Source organism: Rutidosis leptorrhynchoides, chromosome 4 (genome assembly GCF_046630445.1).
Source record: "Rutidosis leptorrhynchoides isolate AG116_Rl617_1_P2 chromosome 4, CSIRO_AGI_Rlap_v1, whole genome shotgun sequence".
NCBI classification, from domain to species: Eukaryota; Viridiplantae; Streptophyta; class Magnoliopsida; order Asterales; family Asteraceae; genus Rutidosis; species Rutidosis leptorrhynchoides.
In genome coordinates this window covers 27,305,329-27,323,509 of record NC_092336.1, presented here as the reverse complement: position 1 = coordinate 27,323,509, position 18,181 = coordinate 27,305,329, and the positions used below count along the sequence as shown (strand labels likewise).

General features: G+C 33.2%; 3 protein-coding genes across 3 annotated transcripts; all 3 read left to right on the top strand.

Annotated features, from left to right (window-relative positions):
* Positions 1 to 417: 417 nt before the first annotated feature.
* On the top strand, positions 418 to 3,341 carry LOC139840520 (uncharacterized). The gene is made up of 4 exons (XM_071830784.1): positions 418 to 658; positions 770 to 829; positions 934 to 2,283; positions 2,479 to 3,341. The coding sequence occupies exons 1-4, from the start codon at positions 418 to 420 to the stop codon at positions 3,339 to 3,341; spliced, it is 2,514 nt and encodes an 837-aa protein (XP_071686885.1).
* A 339-nt stretch (positions 3,342 to 3,680) lies between these two features.
* Positions 3,681 to 5,069, top strand: LOC139840519 (uncharacterized). Its single transcript, XM_071830783.1, has 2 exons — positions 3,681 to 4,416; positions 4,525 to 5,069. Exons 1-2 carry the CDS (start codon positions 3,681 to 3,683, stop codon positions 5,067 to 5,069), a joined length of 1,281 nt encoding a protein of 426 aa, XP_071686884.1.
* Positions 5,070 to 5,528: 459 nt separating this feature from the next.
* Positions 5,529 to 8,688, top strand: LOC139840518 (replication protein A 70 kDa DNA-binding subunit D-like). The gene is made up of 9 exons (XM_071830782.1): positions 5,529 to 5,681; positions 5,756 to 6,008; positions 6,077 to 6,176; positions 6,271 to 6,395; positions 6,672 to 6,759; positions 6,827 to 6,959; positions 7,042 to 7,196; positions 7,984 to 8,462; positions 8,537 to 8,688. The coding sequence occupies exons 1-9, from the start codon at positions 5,529 to 5,531 to the stop codon at positions 8,686 to 8,688; spliced, it is 1,638 nt and encodes a 545-aa protein (XP_071686883.1).
* Positions 8,689 to 18,181: the final 9,493 nt, after the last annotated feature.

Below are 18,181 nucleotides of genomic sequence, written 5' to 3'. Positions count from 1 at the left end.
ACTTATTAGTATTAATGAGTTTCTTTCTTAATTTCCGTTTATTTATCGCTGATTTTATCCGTTATTATATGTGCAGATTTATAGGATCTTATTGTCTCATTAGTCTTTTTACTTGCTGCTATTTTGCTGAATTTGTTTCAGTGCACTTCAGAAGTTTGTTTACTAAGCTTTACTCAGGTATATATATATACATGCTTATGACTTCCTTTTTTTTTGTTTTTTTTTTTTTGCTCCATTTTGTATTGTATTTTCTGAATTTTATCAGTAGTCTGTTTGTTAGAAGTTTTGCGTTTTGATTTAATTGCAAAGAATTGAATAGTAATTATGCAATTCTTTTTTATTGCTATTGATTTGGATTTGGTTTTGTTGTCGTCACTTCTTTGATGCTGACTGTGTCGGGATGGGTAAGGCCTAATAATGTCGCCTAAAAAACGAACTAACCAACTACCTGATTCTGCTATACCATCCTCTTCTGATGGTGTAATTAATAATATGGAATTAAATCCTTCTAAAAAAAGGAAGAAAGTAATTAATAAATTACATGTTGGAGATGGTAATCCGACTAACATAAGTGCCTGTGTGAGTTCTTCAACTACACTTCGAACCGGTTCCTGTGATGATATTGCCTTACCATTGACAGCTTCACGTTCACACACAGGTATGCTACTCCCATTTCTTTCATTATGTTTTGTCTTAATTTTATTTTTTTTATTTTTATTTTTTTTTGTATTTGACTCATGCTTTCTGAATATCTTACGTTAAATTGTAGCTGGGATACGTTTTGACGTTGGTTTCAATCAGTTGACTTCCGGTTCAAACGATACAGAAGGTATAGTAATTTTTTCTTTGATATGTTCATTACTTCTTTTTACCGGAATATTTGTCTGACTTATGATATGATTGCCTCAAGGACTTTTTAAAATTGGTTTTCAGGTGTAACAAACGAGTATGACGACATCAGTGACTGCAATTGTGTTTGTTCTTTCTGTGGTGCTACTTTTTGGTATGAAGAAAGACTAAAAATCTCTTCAAGTAGTTTAAGGTTTAACCATAGTTGTGAAGGGGGTCGTGTTGATCTGCCACGTGAAGAGGAACCTCCCGCTATTTTTGCGCAGCTCTTAGGCACCAAGAATTATGTTGACAATATTCGCGCATATAATCAGATGTTTAGCATGGCTTCATATGGGGCTCATATCGATGATACTATCAATAACAGTAGGGGGCCCTATGTATTTAAGATTTCGGGCCAAGTTTATCATTGGGTGGGGTCGCTATGCCCAGAAGACGGTGATCCTCCCCGTTTTTTACAACTGTATATATATGATACTGTTAATGAAATCCGAAATAGAATGAGATTTTTTGGTGGAGATAGATCCGATGTTCTCAAAGCTGAAATCGTTAGGCAGTTAATAGAGGTATTGAATGCTAAGAATGAATTAGTTAAGTTGTTTAGGACTGCGAGGGATAGAATCGAGTCAAATGATATCCCTAATTTACGTATAAGGCTCTACAACTTCATTGGTACACGACAACATGAGATGCCTACCAGTGATGCAATTGGTGCTGTTATATTTGAGTCGGGTGATAGAACTAAAACCGACTATGATATGATCATAGAGTATAAAGGTGGTACACCAAAACGTGTAAACAAGCTGCATCCATCTTATATGTCATTACAATTCCCACTACTGTTTGTGTATGGTCAATCAGGGTACCATCCGGGTTTAAAACTAAGAAATATTCATGGAGGTGGTGGTAGAAGAAAAGACAAAATGACCATGAACATGTTCTATACTTATCAACTACACGATAGGTATAATACATTTGGTTTGTTATCTAAATGCGGAAGGTTATTTCAGCAATATGTAGTTATCGCTTATTGTATCATAGAAATGGATAGGCTCGACTACGTTAAAAATAATCAGCAGAACATACGCAACGAATATTTAACCGAGTTGTATGATGCCATAAATAGGGGTGATTACTATGGTGCTGATGTTGGTTCGAGAACTATATTACCCGCATCATTTACAGGCGGTCCTAGATACATGTATAGTCATTACCTAGACGCGCTTGCCATATGTCGTGTGCATGGTAATCCTAGGTTTTTCATTACGTTCACCTGTAACACTAGATGGCCGAAAATCAGAAGGTATATGCGCAAATATCCCGGTCTCACTTCCACTGATCGTGCAGATATAGTTGTTCGGATCTTTAGTATGAAACTGAAGCAGTTTATTACCGTCCTGAAAGAAGAAGAATTGTTTGGTCCGTACGGATCTGGTACGTTATTATCAATTAATTTTTCTATCTCATATTGTAAACTTAGTAAATATCTATACATTTTTCGTAATTTCACATTAATCTTGAATATTTATTCCTTATCGGTTCACTTTACCGTTCAATTATATAACACATATAAAATTCAGGTACAATCGTTATATACCGAAATTTAACCATTTTTCGTTGTTTATGCAGTCCTTTACACGATAGAGTTTCAGAAAAGGGGGCTTCCGCATTGTCATACATTATTATGGATTAAATCAACACGGAAATCCTATGAACCAGAAGATGTAGACCGCTTTATTTCAGCTGAATTGCCTGACCCCATTAGAGATCCTAATGGTTTCAAAGTCGTTTCTGAGATGATGATGCACGGTCCTTGCGGTTCATTAAATGATAAAGCACCATGTATGGAACAAACCATGCAAGGATCTGTTTGTTCTAAGAAATTTCCGAAACCATTCAATGAAAGCACGTATTTTGATAGTGAAGGTTTTATTCATTACCGAAGACGTAATCTGGGTGTTTCGGCCGATAAAGGTACCTGCAGACTTGATAATGGTTATGTGGTATCATACAACCGTGCATTATGTTTGCGGTTTCATGCACACATTAATGTTGAATGGTGTGGCTGGACGATGCTTATCAAGTATTTATTTAAATACATCTCAAAATGGACGGATCGTATTTCCGTTCACATTCCCAAACCTGTCGGCGAGCATACATCAGCCGATACCGAACAGAACCCGAATGTTGATGAAATAAAGAATTTTGTTGATGCGCGGTTTATCTGTCCATATGAAGCATGTTGGCGAATATTCAATTTTCCAATTCATTATCGCGAACCAGCTGTCCAAGTACTCGCTGTCCACTTGAAAGATATGCAGTTAGTGAAATTTCGCTCTACACAGCGCCTAAAGTCAGTTGTCAACAATCCAGTTCAAAAGAAAACAACGTTAACAGAATGGCTATTTTACAATAGACATTCTGATGACGGAAAGCATCTTACCTACCTAGATTTCCCACTTGAATTTGTCTGGGTAGATAATGAAAAATGATGGAAAAGGAGGCGCAATCTGAATAGACCATCAATTGGCCGACTCACATACATGCATCCTGCTTTTGGGGAAGTATTTTATCTTCGAATGCTTCTATGCCATCGGAAAGGCTGTGGTACATTTGAAGACCTAATGACCGTCGATAATCATGTTTACTCCACCTATCGGGAAGCATGTCTTGCTATGGGTCTGTTAGGTAACGACAAGGAATGGTTAACTGCAATGGAAGAAGCGAGCGCAACAGCGACATCAAGTCAACTACGTACACTGTTTTCACATATACTTACATACTGTGATGTTGCAGACCCCAAAAAGTTGTGAAAACAATGCTGGAAACTAATGTCTGATGACATACCACTTAGAGTTGCAGCCTCCTTCCATATGTCAAAGATATACATAAATCCATCAGAATTGGAAAGTTATGTGCTGTACGAATTACAAATTTTACTGCACCAGCAATCGAAGAGTGTTTCCGACTTTGGCCTACCCAAAATTCCTCAACACCTTCTAGATGATCTTCAAAACAGACTCATCATGGAGGAGAAAAATTTTGATCGTGAAGCGTTAATTGCAGAAAAACTGATTCTTGAATCAAAGATGAATGATAAACAACAAATGATATACAACATGGTCATCAGCTCAAATAGCAGCAAAAAACAAGAACTTATATTCGTTTATGGCCACGGTGGAACAGGGAAAACCTTTCTCTGGAAAGCAATCACAACTGCACTACGAGCCGAAGGGAAAATAGTACTCGCAGTAGCATCATCCGGTATAGCTTCCCTGCTATTATCTTTCGATCAGACTGCATACTCGAGGTTCAAAATTCCTCTTGATTTGACAGACGAGAGTATGTGCAACATTAAGAAACAAACGAACATGGCGTCACTACTTAAAAAAACGGAGATGATAATTTGGGATGAAGTTCCAATGAATGACCGAAAGTGTTTGGAAGCTCTCGATAGAACACTCAGAGATATCTACGATATCCTCGAAGTTCCTTTCGGTGGGCTAACCTTCGTATTAGGTGGTGACTTTCGTCAAACATTACCGCTTAAGAAAGGATGCGGGAAACGTGAAATTTTGGATGCTTCTATAGTCAACACATATCTATGGAAGCAATTCAAAATCATTACCCTGGAATAAAACATGAGATTATATCAACCAAACCTCTCCATTTAAGAAAAAGAAAATGTCGCAAATTTTGCGGAATGGTTATTGCAAATCGGAAATGGTAGTGTTGGCATCCCTGACAAGTCAGACCTCCATAACGTCTCTTGGATAGAAATTCCAGAAAAATTTTGTATTCAACATACCAAAGAGAGTCTCCAGCAACTTATATCGTTCATCTACGACGAAGAGCTGCTGCGCAATCCAGATGCAATGAAGCTACAACAGCAAGCAATAATTTGTCCGAAAAATGAAACGGTAGATATCATTAACAACATGATCATGAGAAAGAAAGAAGGTCAACAGAAAACGTATACGAGCTGCGATTCTGCAACTCCATATAGTAACGATGGCGGGCAGACCGAGTTACTATATCCGACCGAATATCTAAACTGTCAAAACTTTCCAGGGCTTCCACCTCATGAACTATCGCTAAAAATCGGTGTTCCCATAATTCTACTAAGAAATTTGAATGTCGCCGGAGGTTTATGCAATGGAACAAGGATGATAGTAACACAACTACTATCAAATCTTATCGAAGGCGAAATCATCACATGAACAAGAGTTGGCCAGAAAGTCCACATCCCCCGAATATCCCTAATATATAAAGAAAATATTTTGCCATACGTTTTCAAAAGAATACAACACCTCGTAAAGTTGTCATATGCAATGACCATTAATAAGAGTCAGGGACAGTCTTTAAATAAAATCGGCATATATTTGCCAAAACCCGTTTTCGGTCATGGGCAATTATATGTTGCTCTATCGAGAGAAACATCGCCAAATAGGCTCAAAATACTTATAAAAAGTGAAGACGGTCAAAGTCATAATGTGACAAAAAACATCGTTTACAAAGACTTTTTGGAAACCATTTTCAATCAACAGGTCATTAATAAACTATTAATTTTAATGATAAAATAGACAATATATGTATCCACACATAATTATCTACTATGAGTAAATATTTCTACACATCATACGTATCACTAACAACATGAAATTTACTCTTATTGCAGAATGAATCAAGAAGCGGAGCTGGTACCAATCTCAACATTACGCCCAGGTCAGAGAATGAAAATCATAGAGGCAATGGTGTACAGATTATGGATAGCGAAACGTCCCAGAGAAACTAGGCCTCACGGATACTCTTGCATACTACTTGACATTGAGGTAAATACAATTAACCATTTAAACAACTAAAATTTTAATCTTATCTTAATAAAATATGAATTCATCATATGTAGGGTAATGCAATTCAAGCTAATATAGCCTGGAGAAACAGAAATCGCTTCATGCAAATTCTCCAAGTAAATAGAGCTTACAGAATGTCTAACTTCGTATGTACATCATCGGAAAAAATAGACCAAGCAATATCCAACCCTACATCACTAGCTATCGGTCTTGAAACCCGTATCGAAAACATCCCAGCCGTTGGCTACCCATCACATTTCTTTGAATTTACTCCCCACACGCATCTGCAACTATATACAGTTACAGGTAAACTTAACTTAATAATTAATCAACTCATTGTTTCGTAATTATCTACTAACATACAATCACTACAGACTATATTAGATGCATACAACACGTAGGAGACATTCAAGAAAGTCGTGGGAAAAGAGGAGAGCTAATTCTGCGCCGTTCCATCAACATCGTCAATCTCAGGTTACTGCCGAAATCATTTATAAATAAATTATCAATATATTCAACTATATAATTCAGAATTACATCACTAAAAACATCCCTGAATCTAATGTAGCGAAAAAACAATCGAATTTACATTATGGAACGATATGGCAACAAGTTTTGACAAGGAAGCGTACGATACAATGCCAAAACCAGTCATGATAGCAATCGATTCTTGCTGGGTAAAAGAGAACATAGGTATGTACAAATTGCATTTATAAATACCTTTCCATAAAATACCTGTTTTAACCATAAGCAAATAGGAAAATAAATATTAGCCAAAAAAAAAAAATATAAGCCACATGGCAACAAATCAACCCATAGTCATCCCGGAATCTCAACTTCAGGGTCTAAAACCTTATGCTGACATATAAATGGTAGTAGACCAAGAAACAAAAACAACCCAACAAGTTTCTACTCAACTAGATGAATTGTATAAAAGCAACATAACTAACATTTCGATATTTGTTTCAGTCACCAACGAAAAACAACTCTCAGGAATATCAGCAACACATTACTATCTGAATCCGAAAATTGACGAGTATCATCAACAAATTGAAGAGTAAGTACCAATTACAAAAAGTGTATAAAAAAATGAACACAGAAAGCTAACATAAGTACAATGACAGATTCAGAAAGAAATTTGCGAGTCAGCCCCTTCTCCAGCCAGAACGCATTCAGTACAGTGAGCCCGAGGTCGAAAAATATGCAGATAAATACCTTCTGGCAGAAATACTTCAGTTTAATCCAACCGCTTACAAGGTACACAAACATGTACAAAAAAAGTCAACTTCACAATTCTGAAAAAAAAAAGAAAAAAAGAAACTGAAAATATAACTTACAGGGACGATCATTCAAGTTCGAGGGAACGATCTGCACAATAGTTCCAAATAATAATTGGTTCTATTACGAATGTCCGTCATGCACAAGATCAATGCGCGGAAATCCACCAGATCTACAATGCCCGGATCACGTAACCGAAGGCAACTGTCTTTTCTGGTAATACACAAACCTACCTTCGGCTAACATATAAAAACATTCTTTTCCGGAATTGATATTCACACATCTCATAGAATACATGTCCATAAACCCTAATTTGTGAACCATTCTGTACTAGAACACTGATTTTTCTTTCAAGCTTAGCGATCTTCATTACCTATGTGGAATTCATTAAACAATAACCATGTACATTTTTTCGAATTTTATCTATCCCTATTCCTAAATTATATAAACAGAAAGTAATAATGTCGTGCTTCGGTGATTTTACCATTTTCAACTTAAGCGATATAATAATACCCAAAAAAAAAAAGAAAAAAAAACATCAGTATAGCTAGCCAAATATATATTCTGCTGGATGCTTCTCTTTTAGGTTTTCATTTTCCTAAACAGATAAGTGTTACTACTGCCGCTGGCGTATTAAGATAGTTTCTATCATTCCTTTTGAGCGTTGTCTAGAGTATCCGTTAGTTACATATGTTTTTCTTTCTCCTTTCTTTTATCATTTTTGTACATAAGTTAGTATATTCTTATATTTGGTGATATATGACTAATTGCTTTAATGATGTTTTACCAATTCTTGAAGTTTTTGCTGCTTGGATCCGAATCAAACACACATTCATCCCGTTTGCTTAATTTGAAATTATTATGTCATCCTTTCGAGTGCATTTTTGTTAGATTACATTTTTACTTAGCTATAGGATAGGTCAGCTCTTAATAAAGAAAATATCAAAAGTCCTTCAAAAGTTATCCAAACTAACTTAAGCCCTTTGTCATGTAAAAAATGCAGTTATTCATTCAAAGCAACGGTGATGGACGACACTGCATCAACAATTCTCACGTTCTTCTCAAAATCGGCTGACGCATTGGTAGGTATCGACTGCAAAACCATGGTAACAACACTGGGACACGACAACAAAAAAGAGATACCGCCTCAAATAAAACAATTAGAAGGTACGCACCACATTATTGAGATCACCATCGGCACCGACAAATACGGAGAACCCAGCTACGTCTTCAAACGCCACTTCCCAACTGCAGCAGCTCCATCTCCATCAGGTAACAAAATTAGACAACAATCCAACCTTGACAATACGAAAAAAAACGTGTATTCACAAACAGTAACATCAGCAACTAATTACTATACCACAATGCTAGGAAAAAAACAAGAAGAAAGCAGCAGCCAACTTCAGGAACCACTCCCTCCAACTCCAGCAAAAGAACAGGAAGAAAACAGAACAGACCACGTAAAAATTCCAACACCACCAGGTTAGACTCTTACAAATCTCATATATTAGCACTATCACTTCAAACAATTCATACATATAATGTTCACAATGCAGGGAAAAATCAACAAGAAGCCAGCAACCAGAGTCAGACACCGATCCCTCCAACCCCAGCAAAAGAACAAGAACAAAAGACAACCCGCACGGACACTAAAAGATCACTCACTCCCACACCAGAACAAGAAATGCCAAAAAAGAAAAAAGACTAGGCCGCAAACCAATCCGCCAAAACAAGAAAAACAAATCCGTTAAATAATAAGCGCAACAATTTTCGTTATGTATATATTAAATGTTGCACAAACGAATTGCGCCTCGGAAACCACGTACTCCACTTTGTAACTGCAGCCATTTTCATTGTGAATATATATAGCTGCCTTAAATAATAAGTAATCTCTTCCGAAAATGCAACCATTCTCATCGCATTAACGAAACAGAAATAACACATAATTGACCGCAGCAACGCGCGGTCCGACCCATTTCTAGTTAAAACTAGCTAGAAACATGATTACTCAATACGAGTTTCATCATATATATTACTTCTATACCTTGATCTTAATACCCCAGATAAATGTATGCTTTTAAATTCTATGAATCCCAAAATGATTGTACAGTAGAAAAAAAAAAAAAAAAAACAACTAAGTTTATCTAAAATGGACAGCTAATTTATGCACTTGTAGTTAGCTAACCAGAATACCAGATTACTAGTACTTTCAGTTTCTTGAAAATCTTCTTTCACAAAATATTGACTTGAACACGTTTCGATAATTTTCAACTCGATCGATATAAATTTTTTAAGTGATTATATGAGTTTTCAATACCTAAACACACCCTTAATTTCAATCTAACAGCATAAAAACATAAATATACCTTTCAACAAAGAGATAAACTGGAATAGACATAAACGTATCTTATACAGTACATCATAAATAAATTTGGCTTTATTTAAAATTTAGTTCATTTTGGTGCGTTTGATAAAATTGAATGGTTTAGCACTGAATGGTTCAGAGTCCTGAATGGTTCAGAAGCTCTGAATCAATATGATTCTGAATGAAAGTTCAATGTTTGATAAGAGTTCTGAATAACACTCTGAATGAGTTAAAATTACTATTTTAACCCTGTGTATGATATATTGTTGAATAAATAATCGTTCAAAATAATTATAGATACAGACACTTTTGTCCAATAATTATAAACCAAATTTTCAATTTAACATACCTTTTTAATATACAGATTCTCTATATACGGAGTAATATAATTATAGATATAGATATAGATATAGATATAGATATAGATATAGATATAGATGCATACCCCTTTTCAACCTACCCTTTTTAATATCAATTTAACTAACCCTTTTTTTAATTTCAAACAATCATCCACTTGATCATGTCTAATTAGTGAGGAATCATCATCATCATACGGGAGGAATCCTATAAAATAAACAGATGCATAAACCAAAACTCTTCACATCTGTCGTCATCATCATCATCATCCTCATCCGGCATCATCATCGTCAACACCATCTTCCTCATCTGACCTCATCATCTTCACCCAGATCCGTCATCATCATCATCATACGGGATCATCATCTTCATCAACAAATTCAATGGGTTCTTTGGTAATTTTTCTTGCTTCTTATATCTCTATAGGATACCACACCAATGGAACTTAAATCTTTAATTAAAAAACAAGTATGATGATGAAAAACATCCTGGAAGCAACCACATGAAGGGGATTACAATCACAAGAACAATTATGATTAGAACATATACACGATAGAAGTACAGATATGAAGTACAGATATGAAGAGGAAGAATTGGAGAAGTACATATATGAAGAGAAAAAGATGGAAAGATAATTGAGAAATAAAAGGGTATTTAGGGGAGAAGTGAGGATCTGAACGGTTTAGATATATTCTAGTCCATGAATCGTTCAGATTTCGTTCAGAGGTACCATTCCATTCAGAGGCTCATACCAAACACTCTGAACACTGACCGATTCAGTGCTCAGATCTGAACGGTTCCATTCAGATGCAAACAAACAGAGCCCTTCATTCCCTAGAATGAAAATTCTTCAAAGTTAAATGACAAAATTACATTAATAGTCCTTGTAGTTTGTCATAAATTTTGTAGATAGTCCATATTTTACGTTTTGACTTGAATAGTCATTGTTTTATGGTTTAAACTTTATGTTTTAAGGTTTAAGGGAATAAGCACATGCTGTTTCTAAATTAAACACTATAATTTAGGTTTAGAGTTTTAAAGTTTAACAGGGTAATATTTATTGTTTAGATAAAAATTAATAATTTTTTTTAAATACTTTTTTTATTTTTTTTTTGGAATTTACTTTTTTACTCACACATTTATCATAAATTTGATTATGATAACCAAAAATGATATTTTCTTTTACTAAATTTAGTCCGATTTAGAATTTAGGGTTCGAGCTTCACTCATATCATTATCTAATTTTCTTTTTTAGTTTATACCATTAGTTTGTTCTCTTATTGCAGCTAAGAAGATCTATGGTTTGATGGCAATAAGCTATATAATGTTGGTGTGTAAGTGTATTTTAGTGCGTAAGTATTGATTCTTTTGGGAGCAGTCGAGCACTTTTGTTATACTTAAAGTATGACCATCATGTGTAGTGCACTTCTACATTCAATTTTATGATTATATTAAGAAGTTCAAGATAAAAGCTTCTTAATTGGAATAGCCTTGTCAACAACCCTTTATGATAATATCATATTTGACTCACTTTCTACTCCCTCCGTCCCAATTTAATGGGAGGTGATTCGTACACCACCTTATTTTGGCCATACACCACCAAAACAATTATTTGGACATTTTTACCCTTTCTTTTATTCACCACCAACTCCCCTTAACTTCTCAAAGGAAGGGAAAGGAAGGGTAAAAATGTCCAAATAATTGTTTTGGTGGTGTATGGCCAAAATAAGGTGGTGTACGAATCACCTCCCCCATTTAATAGTCCACAGACAAAAGGGCACACAGTTTTAGGAAATCCCACTAACTTCATTTATCCACCAATGAAATATTTTCTCTCTCCAGATCCACCAATCAAATATCCTCTTTCCTTTCTATTTATGGAAGTGGACTATTAATTTGGGACATCTCAAAATGGAAAAACAGGACTATCTAATTGAGACGGAGTTAGTATTATGTATGGGGTTTGTCCTATTTACGTTGGACCCATTTGCGCTATACTGTTATCAATTTAGATATACCTTTTATAGTGTCCATGTCTCGAATTTTGACCCATTTATATTGGACCCCTTTGCACTATTCAGTCACGAACGTTCTGTCAATTTTATAGGTCATGTTAAAAAATAAATTGCGGGCTTTTGTATACTAAGTTTTCGCATATATATTATTATTATTATTATTATTATGAGAATAAAAATAGGTTCAATAATGAATAAATTTTACGTATTTAGCAACTTATACTCGCAACGAAGTACAGTTAAAACTACACTTATTAGCACTTCATCCATCCCAAATTTATGCTAGTATATCATTACTCGTGATTTTGATTTTAGTAAATAATAACAATAAACCTGTGTGATTATTTAATAAATAATGACAATTTATGTGATGACCCGTCCAAATTCATATAGACGAATACATCATTCATCGATTTCTTTGCGAGGTATTTGACCTCTATATGATACGTTTTGTAAACATTGCATTCTTTTGAAAAGGCACACCATAAATGAATATTTAAATTCAAGGTTTTCAACATCTGATGATTTCTACATATAGACAATCACCGTAAATAATAGTTTACAATAATACTTCCGTTGACAATGCAGTCAAAATAGATACATGGTGATGATTTTGTGAATGCATCGTTTTCTCGAATAAATCATGTATGACTCCATGCACATAGTTTGTATAACGTATAAACAAACATCGGAAGACTTCTAGGAACCTGAGAATAAACATGCTTGAAAGTGTCAACACAAAGGTTGGTGAGTTCATAGTTTTAATGTTTCGCATAATCTGTATATAAAGGTGGATCACAAGATTTCAGTTGTTTCATCCAGAAACGTTTATCAAAATATTGTACAAGATTGAGCACCCTGGTAACTAAACTTTAACGTCTATATAATAAGTACCCCTGTTTTAACATACATGCAACCAACATGTACAATACACGCAAACCAACATGTACTAACCTCAAATAGCATACGTCTGTTTTATAGTTCAGGCTAGGGTTTCTATACCTGGAACAGACGGGGATGTCAAGCCCTATGGATCCATATATAAGTACTCGCGCTCACCAGTTCTTATAACCGGCAGTTACTAGTTACCAAAGCTAAGGGATTTTCGGTTCAAACTCGGTGTAGAATTTAGTATGTACTTGTATCCATTGCATTTAAAATAAATTGCATGCATTCTCAACCCAAAAATATAGATTGCAAAAGCAATTAAAAAGGGAGCAAATGAAACTCATCTTAGCAGCACATAAAGTCGTTCACCGAAATGTGATCGAAACTCGGAATACCAAATAACCGTAGATCTCAACCTAGAGAACATATGTTGGTCAATAAATGTCTATCAAACTAGGTCAGGTCATAGTGTATCACAATCCTAATGCTTGAGATCGACATATAAAAGTTATCAAAAGTCATTTCGAAAAGTCAATCTGACTCTATACTATAGTTAAATGATCATGGCAATCGAAACATTTTAACATTTCATGTAGAGACCCGTCCTAATCCATAAGAACGAATACAATAACATCTGATTTCATCGCGAGGTATTTGACCTCTATATGATACATTTTACAAACATTGCATTCGTTTTAAAAGACAAATTTTCATTTACATCGAAAGTTGACAGACATGCATACCATTTCATAATATCTATCTATAAATGATCTAATCTGTCATTTACTTAATCATAATCTTTACTGAACTCAACTACTTGAATGCAACGTCTTTTGAAATATGGCATGAATGATTTCAAGTAATATCTTTAAAATGAGCTAATGCACAGCGAAAAATTTCTTTAATACCTGAGAATAAACATGCTTTAAAGTGTCAACCAAAAGGTTGGTGAGTTCATTAGTTTAACATAAATAATCATTTCTATCATTTTAATAGACCACAAGATTTTCATTTTCATATACGTCTCATGCATAAAAACAAAAATATCATTCATATGGATTGAACACCTGGTAACTGACCTTAACAAGATGCATATAGAATATCCCCATCATTCCGGGACACCCATCGGACATGATAAAATCAAAGTACTAAAGCATTCCAAATTCCAGAATGGGGCTTGTTGGGCCCGATAGATCTATCTTTAGGATTCGCGTCAATTAGGGGGTCTGTTCCCTAATTCTTAGGCTACCAAGTTTAGAAGGGGCATATTCGGCTTCGATCCATTCAACCATATAATGTAGTTTCGATTACTTGTGTCTATTTCATAAAACAGTTATAAAAACAGCGCATGTATTCTCAGTCCCAAAAATATATATTGCAAAAGCATTTAAAAAGGGAGTAATGAAACTCACCCACTGTATTTTGTAGTAAAAATACATATGACGTCATTTAATAAGTGTAGGGTTGGCCTTGGATTCACGAACCTATATTCAATTATGTATATCAACACATGTAATTGTAATCGAACAAGTTTATATATTATTCTTAGTGACATAATTATTATTTTTAATAATTTATAGGTTTTATTAATAATTTAGTTAGATATATTTACTTTAGTTAAATATTTAGTATTTATTATAAAAATATTAATATAGTTATGTTATATGTAGTAAATATAATTTTATATAACTAATAGTCATTCTATAAAATAATAATGATAAATAAAAGTTGTTTCATCCTATAATAATAATAATAATAATAATAATAATAATAATAATAATAATAATAATAATAATAATAATAATAATAATAATAATAATAATAATAATAATAGTTATAATAATAAAAAATGGTAATTTTTATAAAAATGATACTTTTAATAATAATAAATACTAGTAATAATAACTATAAAGATAATGGTTTTACTAATAATAATAATACTAAAATTTATATTAATAACTACAATGATAATAATAATACTAATAATAATACTAATACGTATGATAATAATAATAAAAATAATATTGATAATATAAAAAATCCAAATGATAATCCTAATAAAAATGTTAATTTTTAAGAAAAATGATAATAAAAATATTACTTTCAATAAAAATGATAATCTTTATAATTTTAACTATAATGATAATTTTTGAAATAACATTAATAATTATAATAATAAATAATAATAATAATAATAATAATAATAATAATAATAATAATAATAATAATAATAATAATAATAATAATAATAATAATAATAATAATAATAATAATAATAATAATAATAATAATAATAATAATACTACCTTAAGAGAAAAGGCTTCCAAAAAGGAAGATAAACTGCTTTAGCCCGGATTCGAACTCACGACCTCTCGTTGACACAACAAACACCAATACCATTCATCCAGTATAGTTTTTCTGAGATTAACTCATATATCATTTTATTTTATCCCTAATCTCGGCCCGACAACACAAACACGGCCCAACAGAATTAGTACGGCCCAACAGCAGGTTTTCAGCCCAGTCGAATAAAAAATATGTATATATACTTGTCCTGGCTAAGAATCGAACCCTAGACCTCTTGGTAACACACACACCCTTAAACAGTTGAACCATTAGCTGCTTTCTGAAATATTTCGCATATTAATTTATTTAACTTATCAGCGCTACTGCGTTCTTCTAAACCTATTTAGCAGCATCATCATCCATCATTTATCCATATCATCATCCATATCTTAATTATCATGATTATCGTTTTCCTAACGTCTTAATCATAATCAAATAGCATGCGTACCAGCATAGAAAGTATCATTACTAGTTTCATCTCATCAATATTATCATCAACGCTATTTATCAAACTATCATCATCATTCAATCGACTTTAGCAGTAAGTACCATCTAAGTCTCGGCCCAAGTATAAGATCATGGCCCACTACACTTTGTGGTATTGATAATATGATTTGGTAGGAACAAAATTACGCTGTATTCCTTATATTATTATCATTACCTCATCAATCATTATCACCATAGTTATTTAAAAAAAAAAAAGAATTGTACGTCCCTTTTGAATGACTCAAATGTGTCGGCCATAATTCTCAACCTTATCCCACTTGCTTAATTAAATCACGCCATACTTTGGAATCCAATAAGCAAGTTGTTAAAATGAGTCGGCCAACACAAAAGGAAACAAAAAGGCAAGCTGTCATTATCCCGAAATCTTCATTTAAATTGTCATAATTCAAACCGTGACCCATTATGTTGGCAATAAGGAAAATATATATATATATATATATATATATATATATATATATATATATATATATATATATATATATATATATATATATATATAGCAACTTACAACGACGTGTGTTTTGATGGACTGCAGTGAAGCAAAACTGGTTTCGAGTTTCTGGTGGATCGAATTATTTAGTTTATAAAAAGTGGGTGGTATACAAACCGAGTTGGAATTTGCTGCAACATCGGCGGTTTTGATGATATTGTTCGAAATAGTAGAAAGAAAACATGCAGGACATTGTAGGTTTAGTCGAATATTTTGGTTGGTTAACTGGTTACAATCAAACAGTAGCAGTAAGAATAATTTCAGTTTATGAGGATGATTGTTTCGGTTGTAAATTCAGAGAGAATAAAGAAAGGAAAGGTGGTTTTAAAACCGAAAAAGTAGAGAGGGAGAGAGAGAGAGAGATTGAGAGATGGTGGTCGACATGGGTGTTCTTGATGGTGTTGTAGTTGCAAATTCGAAACAGAAATATAAAGGGTTGATGGTGGTGTTGTCGTGAGGTGTAGCAGGAGTCAGAATAAGCAGCAGCAAGCCGTGATTGTTGGTTGGGATTATGGTGGATTTATGGTGTTGGAAAGTGGCGAGTTACTTAATGGTTTGATGGGTTGTGAATTGGTGTTTTTGAACAACAGATTTATTACTAATAAAGGTGGTGTTCGATCGTGGTTAAACAAAATCCATGGTAGCTGTATCATTTTTTTTAATGGTGTTGAAAGTTTGTGAGGTTGTTCGACAACATCAAAGAAAAAGGGAAATGGTGGAGTTGGTGTACGTGTGTTTGTGTCTATTAATGAAAACAGAGACTGAAATTGTTATTCTTTTATTTGGTGTATGCATTAAATAAATATTTAGATTAGGTAGTGTGTTGTTATCTATCTAATATGTATATGTTTTATATATGCATAAAGTGATTTGGTGTATCTAAATCAAACAAATAGGTTTTATGATTGTGAATCATTCAATGTATCATTATGTATATACGTAAAAAGTAGATGGAGACTTATAACCAATTAAAGACATGAATCTCTAAAGAAAGGAGTGGTTAAGACAAGTGTAAGTAGTACATATATATAAACATATGTATATAGATATACATGTAGAACTTATCTGATGAAGAAATTCAAAAGCACAATAATTCATGCACAGTATCTTTAATCTAATCAATTCATATATATGATGTAATGAAACAAGTGATTGGTCGGATGGAAAAGAAAACATTGAAATAATGTAATACTTAAAGAATAATTTACATGTTGGAGCATTGTAAGAAAACAGGAAAGCCATCGGTCACTATTCAGTCAATTTAAGATTTAGGGTATTATTTCGTGATCCGTTTATTTTAAAATTATATAAGTTCGAATTTAACTTGCTTAATATCAATCGGAACATCCAACGAGTATTACAATCATTCAATATTTATTTTTTAATATACATTATTTATATATAGAGATATATTTTTAAATAATAATTATTGTAATATCTTATTTTTATTTTATTAATTTTTAATAACAACAATATATAATACTTCAAATTATATTTTGAATTATTATTTATTTATACTTACACACATATCTATTTACGATTAATTGTTCGTGAATCGTCGAGAGCAGTCGAAGGTCAAATGAATATATTAAACACAGTTCAAAGTTTTTAAGATTTCAACATTACAGACTCTGCTTATCGTGTCGGAAACATATAAAGATTAAGTTTAAATTTGGTCGGAAATTTCCGAGTCGTCACAGTACCTACCCGTTAAAGAAATTTCGTCCCGAAATTTGAGTAAGGTCGTCATGGCTAACAATAAAAATATTTTTATGACGAATATGAGTTGATAAATAGAGTTTCATCATTATTTATTAATATAGATACAATGATTCGATTATGTGAAACGTACGAGTGAAGCTATCACAAAAGAGTGAAATGAGGAAAATAGGATTCGTCTTTACTTTTGACGTGGTCACGGTTGAATTCAGAAAATACTATTCGTCTTATCTTTTGACATTGTCTCAGTTAAATTCCGGAATTTAAGGAATTCACAGAAAATCTTTGTAATCTAAAAGATTTGATTCTTCGGCGAATAAGGAAAATAGAATCTCTTTAATTAAATGCGATGATCTGCCTTGATCGCTTTGTCTGATGATTTCACTATAAATTAACTTCTTCCATTCCATTATTTTTCACCACTCCAATACTTTCTTTCTCGATCCATACTTTCAATGATTGTGAATATGCTTAATCCAACTCTGGTTCTTAACCTCATTCTGACTATCGTAAC

What these genes read in the sequence shown, in the direction of transcription:
- LOC139840520 (XM_071830784.1), top strand. Translation starts at nt 418, where the DNA reads ATGTCGCCTAAAAAACGAACTAACCAACTACCTGATTCTGCTATACCA. An exon ending in CGGTTCAAACGATACAGAAG is followed by an intron (nt 830 to 933) that starts GTATAGTAATTT and finishes ATTGGTTTTCAG; the next exon opens with GTGTAACAAACGAGTATGAC. An exon ending in GTTTGGTCCGTACGGATCTG is followed by an intron (nt 2,284 to 2,478) that starts GTACGTTATTAT and finishes TTGTTTATGCAG; the next exon opens with TCCTTTACACGATAGAGTTT.
- LOC139840519 (XM_071830783.1), top strand. Translation starts at nt 3,681, where the DNA reads ATGTCTGATGACATACCACTTAGAGTTGCAGCCTCCTTCCATATGTCA. An exon ending in TAAGAAAGGATGCGGGAAAC is followed by an intron (nt 4,417 to 4,524) that starts GTGAAATTTTGG and finishes TCTCCATTTAAG; the next exon opens with AAAAAGAAAATGTCGCAAAT.
- LOC139840518 (XM_071830782.1), top strand. Translation starts at nt 5,529, where the DNA reads ATGAATCAAGAAGCGGAGCTGGTACCAATCTCAACATTACGCCCAGGT. An exon ending in GCAACTATATACAGTTACAG is followed by an intron (nt 6,009 to 6,076) that starts GTAAACTTAACT and finishes CAATCACTACAG; the next exon opens with ACTATATTAGATGCATACAA. An exon ending in TTAATCCAACCGCTTACAAG is followed by an intron (nt 6,960 to 7,041) that starts GTACACAAACAT and finishes TATAACTTACAG; the next exon opens with GGACGATCATTCAAGTTCGA.